The 14,291-nt window shown below is 46.9% G+C and overlaps 1 protein-coding gene across 2 annotated transcripts in view; it reads right to left on the reverse strand.

The window, feature by feature from the left end:
• Positions 1-280: 280 nt before the first annotated feature.
• POLE (DNA polymerase epsilon, catalytic subunit) overlaps positions 281-14,291 on the reverse strand; it is a 109,504-nt gene continuing 95,493 nt past the window's right edge. The window contains exons 43-50 of one of the 2 annotated variants that reach the window (XM_078597805.1): positions 13,687-13,819; positions 12,875-13,103; positions 11,183-11,311; positions 9,894-10,087; positions 8,871-9,071; positions 5,099-5,224; positions 3,161-3,250; positions 281-2,070 (exon numbers count right to left, since the gene is read on the reverse strand). In XM_078597805.1, the coding sequence (XP_078453931.1) occupies positions 1,963-2,070; positions 3,161-3,250; positions 5,099-5,224; positions 8,871-9,071; positions 9,894-10,087; positions 11,183-11,311; positions 12,875-13,103; positions 13,687-13,819 (1,210 nt within the window). In that variant the 3' untranslated portion in view covers positions 281-1,962. The remainder of the gene's footprint in view (positions 2,071-3,160; positions 3,251-5,098; positions 5,225-8,870; positions 9,072-9,893; positions 10,088-11,182; positions 11,312-12,874; positions 13,104-13,686; positions 13,820-14,291) is intronic. The other variant, XM_078597806.1, reaches the window with a different exon arrangement.

Consider the following 14,291-nt stretch of genomic DNA (forward strand, 5'->3'; position numbering starts at 1 on the left):
AACTGTTATTTTTCGAATGTCATTGGATCTTGAACGTCCACTGTGAAGCAAACGAAGTGCGTGTATGGAATACTGTTCCCCAACAGCAAAATCTGAGATTTCAGTCATGTCAGCAGATGAATGGAGGAAAATGTTTTCGTGGAGCATCGAATACAACCTCCCGGCTTCCTCATGCCCGTTATAAAATAGGATCACTCGCTGTGCTACTGAGCCACCTGGCCAGGGTCTTTCTAGCTGCAGAAAATTAATTCCAAGAAATAAAAAAAGCATGTTCTCAAAGTTTGTTACATGTATTTTTTTTATTAACAATGAAAAAAAACATTTTCATGTTTCCAGATACTTTTTGCAGGCAACTTTATTAGCAGCTTGGTATCTCAAGGTAATTTCATGCTCAAATTAGCATTGAGACGGTGCCCATCTGTTTACAACTTTGACACAGTAGTGGAACCTCCATATCCGTATGGTGGAGGCAAGTCGATAGGACATCCACCGATGACTTCTCCACAAAGTGATCCTTATTTTATCGAACCTGGAGGGATTATAAGCCGAGTCAACCTACCAACCAGCTCAGTATCTAAAGGCCTAGACACACTCGCCCTTTTGTAATCGATGGTTAGCACTCAACATCATTCCCAGCGGTTGCCGGTTCAGTTCCATCCTACAGTTGAAACTCTGGTGGCAAGTTTCTCAAATCCCTCTCCACCACCTCCGTCCACCCAGCAGACAAATGGGTACAGCTCAGTCAATCAGTAGAGCACGTGGTGGGGTAGAGTGTGGGTAGGCACACCTCTTCCAACGGCTTGTCAACGTGGAAGAGTAGACTAAATACCCTCTAGAATTCACTCCAGTGGAGGCCATTTCGCCACTAGTACCGTGCAATTATAGGGCTGTACCTCTACCTTTTGCACTGTTGTAATTCAGTTCTAAGACGTAAACACTTTCTTGTTCACGTGTATTCTTTTCCACAACTTACTATTCGCTGAAATATAAAATGTTTTTTAAAATAACATTGCAAATGAAATCACAGCCGATCCCAATTCTACTATCAAGACATCTGGGACACGTAAAGCACTGTGTAACTGCACTGTGAGCAGAACACCACATAGGGAAAAGCCTTGAAAGACACCACACAATGACTGCTGGATTTCATTCAATGCTTCTCACTTAACACCAGCCAGCAGGTGCCTGTGGACAAAACAATTGCATGTGTAGGGTGCTTGCTTACATTTCTCAGCAACTAAAAGCTCCTTGCTTGCTTACATTTCTCAGCAACTAAAAGCTCCTTATCGGATCTCATTGCACAGCACAAGGTGTACACAGCACTGGCCTACAAATGGGCATTCGTCTGCCAGTAGGAGGCGATGTTGGGTATATTTTCCCCAATTTAATAATTGCTTAGTGATAAATAAAATTGCGGGTGTGAAGTCGACACATGGCCAACTGTTATTTTTCGAATGTCATTGGATCTTGAACGTCCACTGTGAAGCAAACGAAGTGCGTGTATGGAATACTGTTCCCCAACAGCAAAATCTGAGATTTCAGTCATGTCAGCAGATGAATGGAGGAAAATGTTTTCGTGGAGCATCGAATACAACCTCCCGGCTTCCTCATGCCCGTTATAAAATAGGATCGGCAAAAACAGCTGCACTGCAGCTGGGTGGTACGTGTGTGTGCAGGATGGGGGGAGGGCCGATTACCAAGACGGGCTTTGGAATGGTCTGCAAGAGTCCAGTAACCAAGGGGAAGACTTAAGAGCAGATCGTGGTGTGATACCGTTGTGGCCAGTCGCATGTCTACTGACAGTAGAGCACGCTGGGGAGGAGTGGTGGCATCAGACAGCTTTGGCCACGACGACGTCCTGATGTTCGTCTTGATTGCCTAATACACCTCTTGTCGCAGTTCCGAATACAGCTCGTGTTCTCTGCCATGCTGCGCCACCACCAGGGTAGTGGTTATGTTCTTCTATTCGCCCGAGCTGCCCTGCAATATCCAGTTCACCGTCTCCAGCAGGAACGGCATCGCATAGTGTCTCGCAATGTTTCTGAACACTTTCAACTGCTCCACAAACTCCTAGAGACACAACACAAGCCAATGCAATGTGCAATGTCAAAACAAAAGTGATAGGATGCACACAAGACAATGGATTTGCAACTAATTGTGCAGGTTAATTATTTAGCTCAGGGCTGTGGGAAAATGGTCTGCAAGAGTCCAGTATGTTTAAGGAACAGTGGCTTAAGACATGATTTCTGGAGACAAGCTTTGAAGACAGCATCGCTCTCCAAATAACCACAAACACAATGCATGACCACATTCCCTGCTAATCACACACTTCACCTTGTGCTCTCGGTACCTCTTCACTTCTCTCCTGCAGTCATGTGTAACTGCCTTTACGAATGTGACGTGACAATCACTCTCCACCCCTCTTGGAGGGAAAGGCCGATTGCAGAGATAGACATTAAGAGTGGTCCCCATGATGCCGGTCTTCTTTCGTTTGTCAAGGTGATATTTACATTATATGCACATATCGAGGTTATTAAGCCAATGACTAGCCTCTATGGAGGCGTGATGGATGTCAGAATCCAGTGACCAAAGAGAAGACCTAAAGCCAGATGGTGGGAGAATGTCGGGGCAGATTGCGGAGGTCGTATCTCTCCTGTGCAGCAACTACGGGGTCTGGTGGATAGAACGCCGGTAGCGACGCATGGTGGAATATTTGGCCGCTATGACATCACGATTTCGATTTGCACTGCCCCGCCCAGTTCTGCCCATTGCCTCACCCGCTCCTGCCAGGTTTCTCCACCGAATCATTTTGTTGCCCTCTACACCAGCGTATAAACAGAAAATGTCTTTCATAAAAACACCAATGTTGCACGGAGAAGCTAATAATGGAGCAGCAGAGAGTATACGCTGCCCAACGTGCGACCTCTGCACTGGCTGGACGACCTCATGTCCCCACGCATTTGGGGAAACGGATTGCCATTTATAACAGACATTTCACGTTGGCCACATCGGGGCTCCCATAAGAGTATTTTCACACCACATCTCTAGATAACTGCAGACTGCTCTTGTCATGAATGTAAGGGAGTGCAAAGATGGATGATGAGGGCGGAGTGTACATGGGGGAGCATCATGGGTCTTAGTGTGTGGAAAGGCATAGGACCTGGGCAGGGTGGGCGAGCTGGAAATCACCGGCACAATCGCAGAACGCAGGCATATTGGCCTCCTTCACCCCCTTGCACTTCTCACACACCTGTGGTGAAAGACGATTTTTGAGCTTTAAATTCGTGGTTCTTTTGTTTAAACAAATCCAGCATACAAGCACTACTGTATAGACACACCGCAGATTTCAGCAAGATAAGATTTAATCACCCCAAGAGTAAAAACCCACACAGGCTCTCTCGCTCAGACACCGCTGCTTCCCCTTCGAATGATCTCGCAGACGCACTAACATGCCGCCAGTCTCAACTATAAGAAACACCTCATTAAAACTCAGTCAACGTCTGAAAGAGCTAGGTACATTCTGTATGCACCGGCAGTGTGCACCGTTTAACTATATGTATGTGGGTGAGATATTGTGAGATATTCATGGTATACATGCAAACTGCGAAATTATAGATATGTTTGAAGTGTCATGACGTGTTTGTGATGTATGTGTGCGAGTGTATATGTGCATGCTTGTGGCAATTGTACAGTGGTTAACACACTGTGCTACAAACCGAGTGATCCGAGTTCGATTCTCGCTCACGGCTAATATCCAGTGACGATTATCTGAACCGGTCCTAGGCCTCTGCGAGGTCAACTCACCCTCCAATGAGTACCTGGTGTGGTGTCTAAACATCGACACTCCAGAGACTAAGGCAGCCGGGCATGGTGGTGGCCACCCACCCCCTCGTGCACCGTGCCAGCCTTCATAGGTGCTCGTGACAGCACTTGCCCCAACAGTCAATAAACGCGAAAGGGGGGGGGGGGGGAATCTTTGAATGTGTAATTATATAGTGACATCTACTGGTTGGAAAAGGGAAGCACGGGTACAGACACCACTATAAACATTATCCAATCCCCAAAAGGGAGAGGTATCTGGGCCAAAGGTGAAGGGCAGGGCTGGCCGAGAAACTCCGAGAACCAGCTAGAAAGTTCCACGAGAGGGCGTGGCCAGAGGCGGAGCCTAGCCGCGCCTGGGGCAATATAAGCGGAGGAGGACTCGGGGTCGGTGTGTGGAGTCTTGGGTCTGGACAGCGTCGCTGCTCGCTGTCATCTCTCTCCGTCGTTCGGCCACGTGGCGGATCTCCTGCGGAGTTCCACCGCCCTCCCTGGCATGCCGTCAGCCAGCGGCGAGACCGGGAGCGGATGGGCGGAACCCGCCGTGTGATCAATCGTGTGATCAACCGTGTGATCAACCGTGTGTGTAGTCTGTAGAACGTTAATATCTTAGTGTGTACTTGGAGAGGAAGAAGATAACGTTGGCCTGTGCTGTGCCCGTACGCAAAATAAAGAAAAGTACCCTCTACACGACGTGTCGCGGAAGTCAGTCATTACATATGTATATACATGTCATTATGTGTGAGACAATCCTTGCAAACCAGATGTTCAATTTCATGGGAGGTGTTGATCAAATCATCCAATACACCAGTGTGGAGATTCCATGTGACTTTGAATACCCTGTGCACCACGGCCAGATGGAGCACCTGGGTGCAAGAACAACGATTCCCTGCATAGCTCCTGGGTGCACGCAGTATGTGACATGTAAAGTGCAAGGCAAAAGTTTCTGAGGGCTACAATGAAGACACAGAGGGTCAAGAGAACAGACTATTTGGAGCTTGACTATTGGGACTCTGATGTGGCCCAGTGGCAGCATGATTGCCACAGAAGTTCACAGTTCAAATCCGACAGACCACTCAGTACTTTTAATACACCTGCAGTATTAAATTAACCAGTGGCGTCATTCGAATAAGATTAGGCCATGGTGTGGACAATGTCACAGTCAAAATTGGCCCAATCTAAAAAAAAATACTTTGAGGAAATGCATATCAAGCGTCGCCCCCGAAAGCGAAACTTGGCAGGATCATCCTGATACACGCAGCTCTGCGGCCAGCCTCACCAGGTCCTGCAGCACGTGGGACATGATCTTCTTCTGAACGGTCTCCACCAGAGCAGCTTGCACTTGCTCCACGTCGTAGTCTGCCGAGCAGTTGGTGCACTGCCACTTGGGAAGCACGGATCCATCCTGCGAGTGCCAGCAAGCCGAGCCCCCATAACAACCACCGCTACTCATTCGCTTTGTCACAGCTTCGTCGGAGAGCACGTTCCAAAGCAACTTTCGCAAGCTCTTGAGCACAACTGATTTTCCGGTCACAATTGATTTCTGGGTTAGAAAACATAACGATCTGACCAAATCGGCATCATTGAGACCACGTAAGTAAAAACATTAAAAAATAAAATAAAAATCACGACGTTTCGGAGGCAACACAAGCCTCCGTCTTCAGGTGGTACCGTCACAGCCACGACTGCTGTATCAAGTAAATGAGAGATTGCAGGAGCTACCACTCCGTTTATATAATGGTTGGAGAAGGTGGTGGGGCAAGGGCCGCATACTTATTATTAATATGGTAAGGTGAGGCTTGAGACTAAGAATAGACTGCATAACAAAGGCTGAGCCTTTGTTATGGAGCCTTTGTTATGGAGAGGTGCGGTTTGTGACTCAACCTGTAACAGGGAGACCACCACTAAACATGGTAAAACAATAATAGTTGTCTGTCAAGTAAGATTGGCAAATAAGTGTAGTTAAATCTTTTTTGCATGGTTAATCACATCTTTCCAATGATTACTCAGTTTGTAACCGTCATCACGGTTGAAATTATGTCTGTGTATATTTGTATGGCTTCGTGTACAAACCTTTGATGGTAGCCAGGAGGTTTGCAGAGAACCTTGGTCTCGGAAAATACAATTTCATGAGAGCCCACCGAGTTGTAGCAATGATCGGCAACGGCCGAAGAATCAGTTCTGCCATGTTTCAGATCTGACTTGTGCTCGCGGACACGATCAGAAACATGACGTTTCGTTTCTCCAATGTAGCAATCACCACAAATGCAACTCAATTTGTAGACTCCAGGATACTGTAAGTCAGGAACGACATCCTTCACAGATGGAATCAAATCACGGATATTATGCACTGTACTGAACCGGACTTGGATCTTATGTTTGTTTAGAATTTTGGAGATCTTTTTGGTCACGCCTGCTATGTATGGCAACGTGATAGTTTTGGTCGGAGTTTCATGTGGCTGTTTCTGTATGGTGGGAGAAACAGCTTGGCGGATAGTGCGGTCAGAGTATCCGTTCATCCTGAGGGCCCGATGTACATGTCTTAATTCACCGGCCAGGTGGTGTTGGTCAGAAATGCCATGGGCTCTGTGGTATAGCGTTTTGATGAGAGAATTCTTTTGAGATGGGTGGTGGTGGGAATCCGGTTTCAAGTAGGAATCTGTTTGAATTTGACAGACAACTATTATTGTTTTACCATGTTTAGTGGTGGTCTCCCTGTTACAGGTTGAGTCACAAACCGCACCTCTCCATAACAAAGGCTCCATAACAAAGGCTCAGCCTTTGTTATGCAGTCTATTCTTAGTCTCAAGCCTCACCTTACCATATTAATAATAAGTATGCGGCCCTTGCCCCACCACCTTCTCCAACCATTATATAAACGGAGTGGTAGCTCCTGCAATCTCTCATTTACTTGATACAGCAGTCATGGCTGTGACGGTACCACCTGAAGACGGAGGCTTGTGTTGCCTCCGAAACGTCGTGATTTTTATTTTATTTTACTTTTTTATGTTTTTACTTACGTGACTTTACCGAAAAAAAAACCTAAGAATATGAATCATTGCAGTCACGAAAGCTTCAAATCTAGAATCATTGAGACCCTCCACCACCCACCCGACAGTCACACAAACGAAATGTTACGCGCACGAGCGTTTTAACGCTGTGGCCGCTTGTGCACTCACATGCTGCAACGTTTGCGACTCCAGCTTAAGCACATTATATGTGAACTCGTGATGTGCACCATTTAATTCGTTATGTACCAGTGTGTTGGACTGGCTGTGATATTCATTGCATAAATATAGAGTGGGCAAGAAATACCTGACACATTTTAAAGTCATGTAAAAACATTTTTTTATGTTGATATTCTTTTTATTTCAGATTTTAAAGGGCTCTTCCAAGAGTTACTTAAATGGCAGTGTAAAAATGTCAAGAGAGCAAGGATCCTGGAGCTTTACTAAAAGCCATGCTCAACCATTCAAGCTCAGAGACTTCAGCCACAAGTCCGGACTTAACAGAGCCCAACAGCTTCTTGTCAGGATACCTTAAAATCAACTGTGTACCAGACAAGACCAAGGGCCATTCAGGACTTATGTAGGCAAATTGAACAGGAAATAGTTCCCTTATTCCACTTGAAACCTCAGTTGTTCGTATGCATCAATGCATACATGAAAACAGTGGTCACATTTTCGCACTGTTTTCAAGACCCAAGTCGTGATCTGCGGACCCCCTGCAGTCGCTTCATAGACCATCAGGCTACTCCAGGGGGTCCGTGGAAAAAGAAACATAATAACATCCTCACAATGAAAATCTACGAATAAAAAAAAAATGTTCATATAGTTTCTAAAATCTACTATTGTAATTTATTTTGCAAGTATGTTTATATAGCATTGTTTTTTGTTTTCATTTTGGTGTCTGGTGCCAGTGTGTGAATACGTCACACGAGAGCAAGACAGCCTAACAGAACTTTCGTGTGACAACTCTGTAAAGCTGTCTTCACACAACAGTACCTGACTGGCTTCAGGCTACACGTTGGTTCTGAGTACCCAGAACTGTCTAACAAGACAGCGAAGTAGCTGATGCCTTATGCCACAGCGTAAGTTTGTGAAAGTGGATTTTCAAAGCCCTGAAGCAGGTCGGATGTAGAATCAGATATAAGGCAAAAACTGTCATCACTCCAACCTGACATCCTGCATTTGAAGACAGCGAACAGCAACAGCCATAAACACGTTTTCGCACACAGACGGCTATGCTCTGCAAATGTATTTGTTGAGGTAATGAATAAGAAATTTCTCAATTTAAGGTGTGACAATTACAAATGATTACTGAGTGTGCATATTATAACTTTGTTATTACGTTAAATTTCCATATATAACGGAGTGTAAAAACAGCGAGTGGTGGTGGGGGTCTGCAAAATGTTTGGAGGTTAAAAAGGCATCTGCACACTCAAAAAGGTTTGGAACCGCTGAAATCGAGTACTCGCCTGAAAGAAAAGGTGTAGTTTTGTTTGATAACAAGATGTTCCATCAAGGGATTATTTGGGTGAAATATTTAGATGAATCAGTCAAAAATAAGTTGAGGTTTGGCACTGCTCTGTATGTTATGTCATTACAGGCAAGAAATGATGCATGATAAAAATCGATTCTTGTGTACACATCAAATTGTGGTAATCAAATTAAATTTACAATTGATGCTAATTGCATTCAAATTGCATTAAAATTATACGCCAATTGACATTGATCAAAATACAAAAGGGACGTGGAAAATGAGACATGAGTGTGTGGTTATATGTAGAGAGTGTGGTGGCGCAGAAGCACACTGTGCAATGAACACAGTCCAGGGCTTCCCTAAGGTCAACTCAGCCATAAATGAGTACCTCAAGCAGTGTGTAATCACCACCACTGGGGAGACAAAGACTGTCGTGCTTGGTGCTGGCCACCCACCTCCTCACGTGCCATGTTGGTCTCAACAGGTGTTCAATGACAGGACTTAGCCCAACGGTTTGTTAAACGCGATACAGAGGATATCTGTCTTTTCTGCGAGTTTCGGCTACCCACCTGAGCCAGTGCTGGTTCCCTGCACAGGTCGATGTCACGGCAGTAGTTGCAGTGGTGGCAGATGAGCTCAGGCAGCACTAGCGAGAGGCATGGATCCCGGAACTCTGCGTCACTCGAAAACTCCCCCACGTCCAGCAAGCGAAGCAGATCCCTGCGCAGTTTGCTGACCTGCAGCGCCACTGCACCATCCAGTGACAGAACCTGCACACCCACAATAACCATCATTGTTGCACCCAGGAAAGCCTCCCTGAGTCACAAGACTCTTTTTTCCCCGTATGGTCTTGCCAAAGTTATTACGGTAGGGGGAAATCTTGATAAGTAATTTGCAGGTAAATTCTCAACAATGGGATGTTTGGCCAATGCCGGTTAAATGGTATGGATTTTCTTTTAGCTATCAGAAAAAACCGGAGAACCTGGATGAAATGTGTACAGAGGGAGAACATACAAGCTCCACACAGAAAGCCGCCCAAGCTGAGGCGCGAGTGTTTCCACTGCGTCACCCTGCCACCCTAAACCATTATCAGCATCATCTTCCTCGTTTGTTGTTGATATCACACCTCCCACGCAGTAACATCGAGGCACCAGAACAAAGGTGGATTTCGAGATATTTACTCATTACGAAAGTAATCGCAGCCCAAATAAAATGTGTAGGCAGATTACAGAATTGAGATGGCGACATGGCCAAGCGGGTAACCTGTCTACAGCTTATTGTAGAGGTTTGCGATTAGAATATAGCAGACCACCTTGGTTAAATCATGGGACCTTTTTTCCAGTATTAAAATATAAAACCTATTCTTATTTTTCACACCCTGGTTAATATTGAGGGTGTATTAATCATACACAGCACACCAGGTATTTATTTGAGACCAAGTCAACCTAGGGGAGGCCCAAGACTGGTTCAGATATTCGTCACTGATGTTGACCGTGAGCGGAAATCAAACTCGGGCCGCCAGGTTCGTAGCGCAGCGCACTTACCGGTACACTACTTACACGCACCCACATGCACACATGCCCCCCACGTACCTTACACACGGCCTTAGCGAACTCGAGAGCTGGGTTGGCCAGGGGTAGGTGAGACCCCGGAAGCTCAGGGAAGAGGGGCGACAAGCCATCTGCGTTCCGCCGGCCTGTCACACGCCGCTGGATCTTCTGGGTGATGGTGAAGAGGTTGTGTGTAAGTTCCCCAGCAACGTACTCCTGACAGAACGACGTCGTGCCTGCACAAGCGCAGAAACACACGCGCACACATACCTCTCTTTCCACTGCACAACTGAGCCAGGCCGGGGCAGTATGGTGAGGCCGTCGGCGCAGCCAGCTCGGTGCCGCTCACATGGTACCAAGATTGTTTTTTCCCCTGCAGAAATCGACCTATGCCACCGTTGTCACATGCTGCAAACAATTCGAGAAGCATGCAGATGATGTGGTGTTGCCGTGTTTGAGTTGTGTATGGACCGAGCCAGACTGACATGACTTATGAGGCCGGCTTATCATGGATTGGTTCTGGTTCGGCATACAAGATTTAAATTGAGCAATATCACATCTACAATTAGTTAATCACTTTAAGGTCACATGACATTTAAGCATGCTTCCAATTGGTTTAAAGCAGTAGGTGTGGGGTAGGAAAAAACGCAAGAGGGAAGTATAAATGTATTACAATTTACAATAGGCATTAGATTGACATTCCTTGGGCTTGAATGGACACCTGTCAACATTTCATGTGCTGACAATAATGCTCTTGATTGTCAAAATGTTTCTTTAGGAAAAGGGGAACCGGTTGCATCACGGGACTTTGGGAGGTGGTGAGCAGCTTGGGGAGGCCTTCAACCAGCAGATCAACCATGGCTCATGATGAATACTTATATTTGAGTCAATCACAGATATGCAGTACTTGATCAATTCGAAGTTTAGATTATTCAATGAGGGGTTTTATTTTCTCTATTTCTGTACAAGGCTCCCTGTGATGTGGCTGTGTCCATCAGCTGTCAGTGTCTGAGTCATGGACGTTCAAGCGCTTGCGTAATTGGAGAGTCATGCGATTGCCTCCTCGTTGGCCGTGTGTAGCTCTCGTAGCTCCACTGACAGCTGATGACTGATCAGCAACACGTGACACTGTTTGTACAGTGCCACGGCTGCAGTTTGGCTGGTCATGAAGACCCTAATCGTGGAAAGTAACTTTAAAAATGGTGCTTTAAAAATGGGCAACAAATTAAATGTTTACTTGCCCTAGAATCTGCCACTGCCGGAGATGGCCGACATGCACTGACTCACGTGTGCATGTGAGTGATTTCGTGCGCATGTGGGAGCGTGTCTACCAGGCAAGCCGTCCTTGTCTGCAGCCTGTGTGGACTGGCTCCCGTGTCCCCTCCGCTTCACCGGGGTGTCTCCGGGCTCGTTTCGCTTCATTTCCTCCTGCAGGCTGTGGTACACTGCCATGATATATGCTGCAAAAGACAAAGATCCCAGTATAGCCTTTAACAAACTGTTGAAAGTTGGCACGGCACACAACGATGTGGGTGGCCAGCACCATGCCCGGCCATCTTTGTCTCCCAAGTGGCGATGTTTACACACTGCATCAGTTACTCAGTTGAGGCTAAGTTGCCCTAGGAGAGGCCGAGGATCAGTTCAGATCACTGGCGTTGGCCACGAGTGGGAATCTAACTCGAGTCTCGGGGTTCACAGCGCAGAGCGCTAACTGCTATACTATCCCTCCCAACTATATATGCTACAATACAAAGATCCCCCGTATAACCTTGGGCACGTGCTGTTATCGAGCACCTATGAAGGCCGGACCGGCAGACGAGAGGGTGGGTGGCCAGCAACCATGCCCAGCCACTTTTGTCTCCCTAGTGGTGATGTTTACGCACCGCACCAAGTACTCATTTGAGGCTGAGTCGACCTAGGGGAGGCCCAGGATCGGTTCAGATAATCATCACTGGTGTTGGACGTGAGAGGGAATCAAACTCGGGTCGCCAGGTTCGAAGCGCAGCTCGCTAACTGCTACACTACCGCTCCACAGATGCTGCACACGCATACAGAGACGTGCACAAGTGAATCAAGATCGAGGCGTCATTGTGGCCAAAGCTGTGGATGCCATTGTACCTCATCGCCAGCACTTTCCACCCTCCATAAGATTCTACAGCTGTTGTCCAGCAGACACGCGACCTCCCAAGTAATGCCCTGACAGTATCATCCCAGCACTTTTAGGTGTTCCCCTTTTGTTGCCAGACTCGTGGAGACCACTCCAATGCCTGTCTCGGTAATTGTCCCTCCCCCTTCCTGTATACATGCCCCACCCAGTGCAACCATTTTTGCCTGCATACATATACGCTTCAAATAGGCCCATACTGCATATTGAGACACATAGTTACCATTGATTTGGTGATGACATGGCCTAACGGTAGGATGTTCACCTCTTGTTGTTGAAGTTCCCGGTTTTAATATAGCAGGCCGCAATGTTTAGCCCTTTTCGTTCCGAGACGACTGCAAGTTGCAGGGTGGATCCCATTCACCACTGAATCTCGGAACGTGCAAGTGATTCAGTGTTAATTTTATTTAGAGAGGCATAGCGCTGTTTTTTTAAAGACATTGCATTCTGTAGTGACTCAACCGCATTCTATGGTAGCTGGTGCCCAGCTGTACCACACCCTCCCGCATGGTCTTGTGGGAGCCTCGTTACCGATTAAGGAATTTTATGTTTTCTTCCGGTTCCATTCCAATGACGGGATGAAAGCGGAAGACAAACTGATGACATACACTTACGTCATCGGAACGGGAAATAGTTAATACTTCGGGTGGATTAACCATAACTACGCTCCGTCTGCTTTACAGTGGACATTCAAGATCCTGTGATGCCATTGTGTGCTGGTATAATGGTCTAAATTTCAAAATGACTCAATAGGGATTATAAATAGCAACATCACACCTTACTGTAAATATACCACAGATTGTGTCTGTGAAACACAGCCCCTTTTTGATAGCCTTGCGCAATAAGAATGGCCACTGACCGCTCACGATGGTAAGGAAGTACGTCTGGCAGGAGGCGGCCTGCGGCAAAAACAGCGCCAAGTTCCAGTGGTTGTCAAGACGAGACTCATCCATGGCATCCTCTTCATCATCGCCACCGTCTTCATTTCCATCATCCTCCTCCTCGGAACATTCATAATCGTTTTCTACATTTGATCCATCTGAAGGTTTCCTCTTCCGTCTTTTTTTTGCAGGAGTCTTTATGCCGGCCTGCGGATATATAATACATAGATAGTGATCCCCTTTATAGCCTTAAGAGACTATTGGGGCAAGTGCTGTTAGCAAGCAACTATGAAGGCTGGCATGCACACGAGGGGGTGGGTGGCCAGCACCAGTACAAACTGCAATGCAAATGAGTGGGTTCAATGAGGCTTCACTGGGTGAAGACTTCAGTGATGATAATTAAGTGATTTTGCAGGAGCAAATAGGGGCAGTGACAAGCACAGCAGAAGTGCGTTGGCTGCTTTTTTGATTCTGACAGACCACTCGAGTCAATACTGCGGGTGCATTTACCGTAAAATGCTACGTGCCCTCTGTTTCCCAGAAGACGTTAAACATACTCGGATGGCATTCGATGAAGCGTAGGCCATTGTGTTCCATGGTTGTGGTCCAAATAAAACAATTACCCGCAAATTAGTCCTTTGGGAGATACATAGCAATCGTCATCTCCTCGTGTGAAAATGTGGCAGTACCTTCATGAAAAGGGTTGAGACTCATTGAGGCTTTCTGGATAAAGTAGCATAATAATAATTGGTAAATTGGTGAACAATGATAATAATGATAAACACATTACCTCCTCCCCCAGCAGGGCAGGTGGTAGCTGCCCCACGATGCCCGCGTAGTTGCATGAGTCGAGCCAGAGCAGCGTCTCCCAGCAGCGCGAGTAGGAGATGGATATGGAGTGGAAGATCTCCCGTGAGTTGATGCTACCGCAAAAGCGAGGTAACGCACACAAAGATCCTCCGTATAGCCTTAACTTGACTGTTGGGGCAAATGCTTGGCGAGCACCGAAAAGGCCTGCATGACACACGAGGGGGTGGGTGGCCACCACCACGCCCGGCCGCCTTTGTCTAGCCAGAGGGGATGTTTACACACTGCACGAGGTACTAATTTTAGGCCGAGTCGACCTAGGGGAGGCCCAGGACCGGTCTAGACAATCGTCACGGCAGTTGGTGATGAGCGTCAATTGAACTCGGGTTGCCGGGTTTATAGCACATTGCGCGAACCACAGAACCACGGTTCCCCATAGACACACACGCAGACAGACACACACGCAGACAGACACACAGGCACGCACACATTCAGAAAGAGAGATCCGTGTAGCCGTCTGGACTGATGCGGCAACAAGTGCTGCAACGAGTACCTATTAAGGCCGGGAGGGCGCACGAGAGGCTGGTG

Source organism: Lampetra planeri, chromosome 10 (assembly GCF_965212315.1).
Source record: "Lampetra planeri chromosome 10, kcLamPlan1.2.h2, whole genome shotgun sequence".
Taxonomy (NCBI): domain Eukaryota; kingdom Metazoa; phylum Chordata; class Hyperoartia; order Petromyzontiformes; family Petromyzontidae; genus Lampetra; species Lampetra planeri.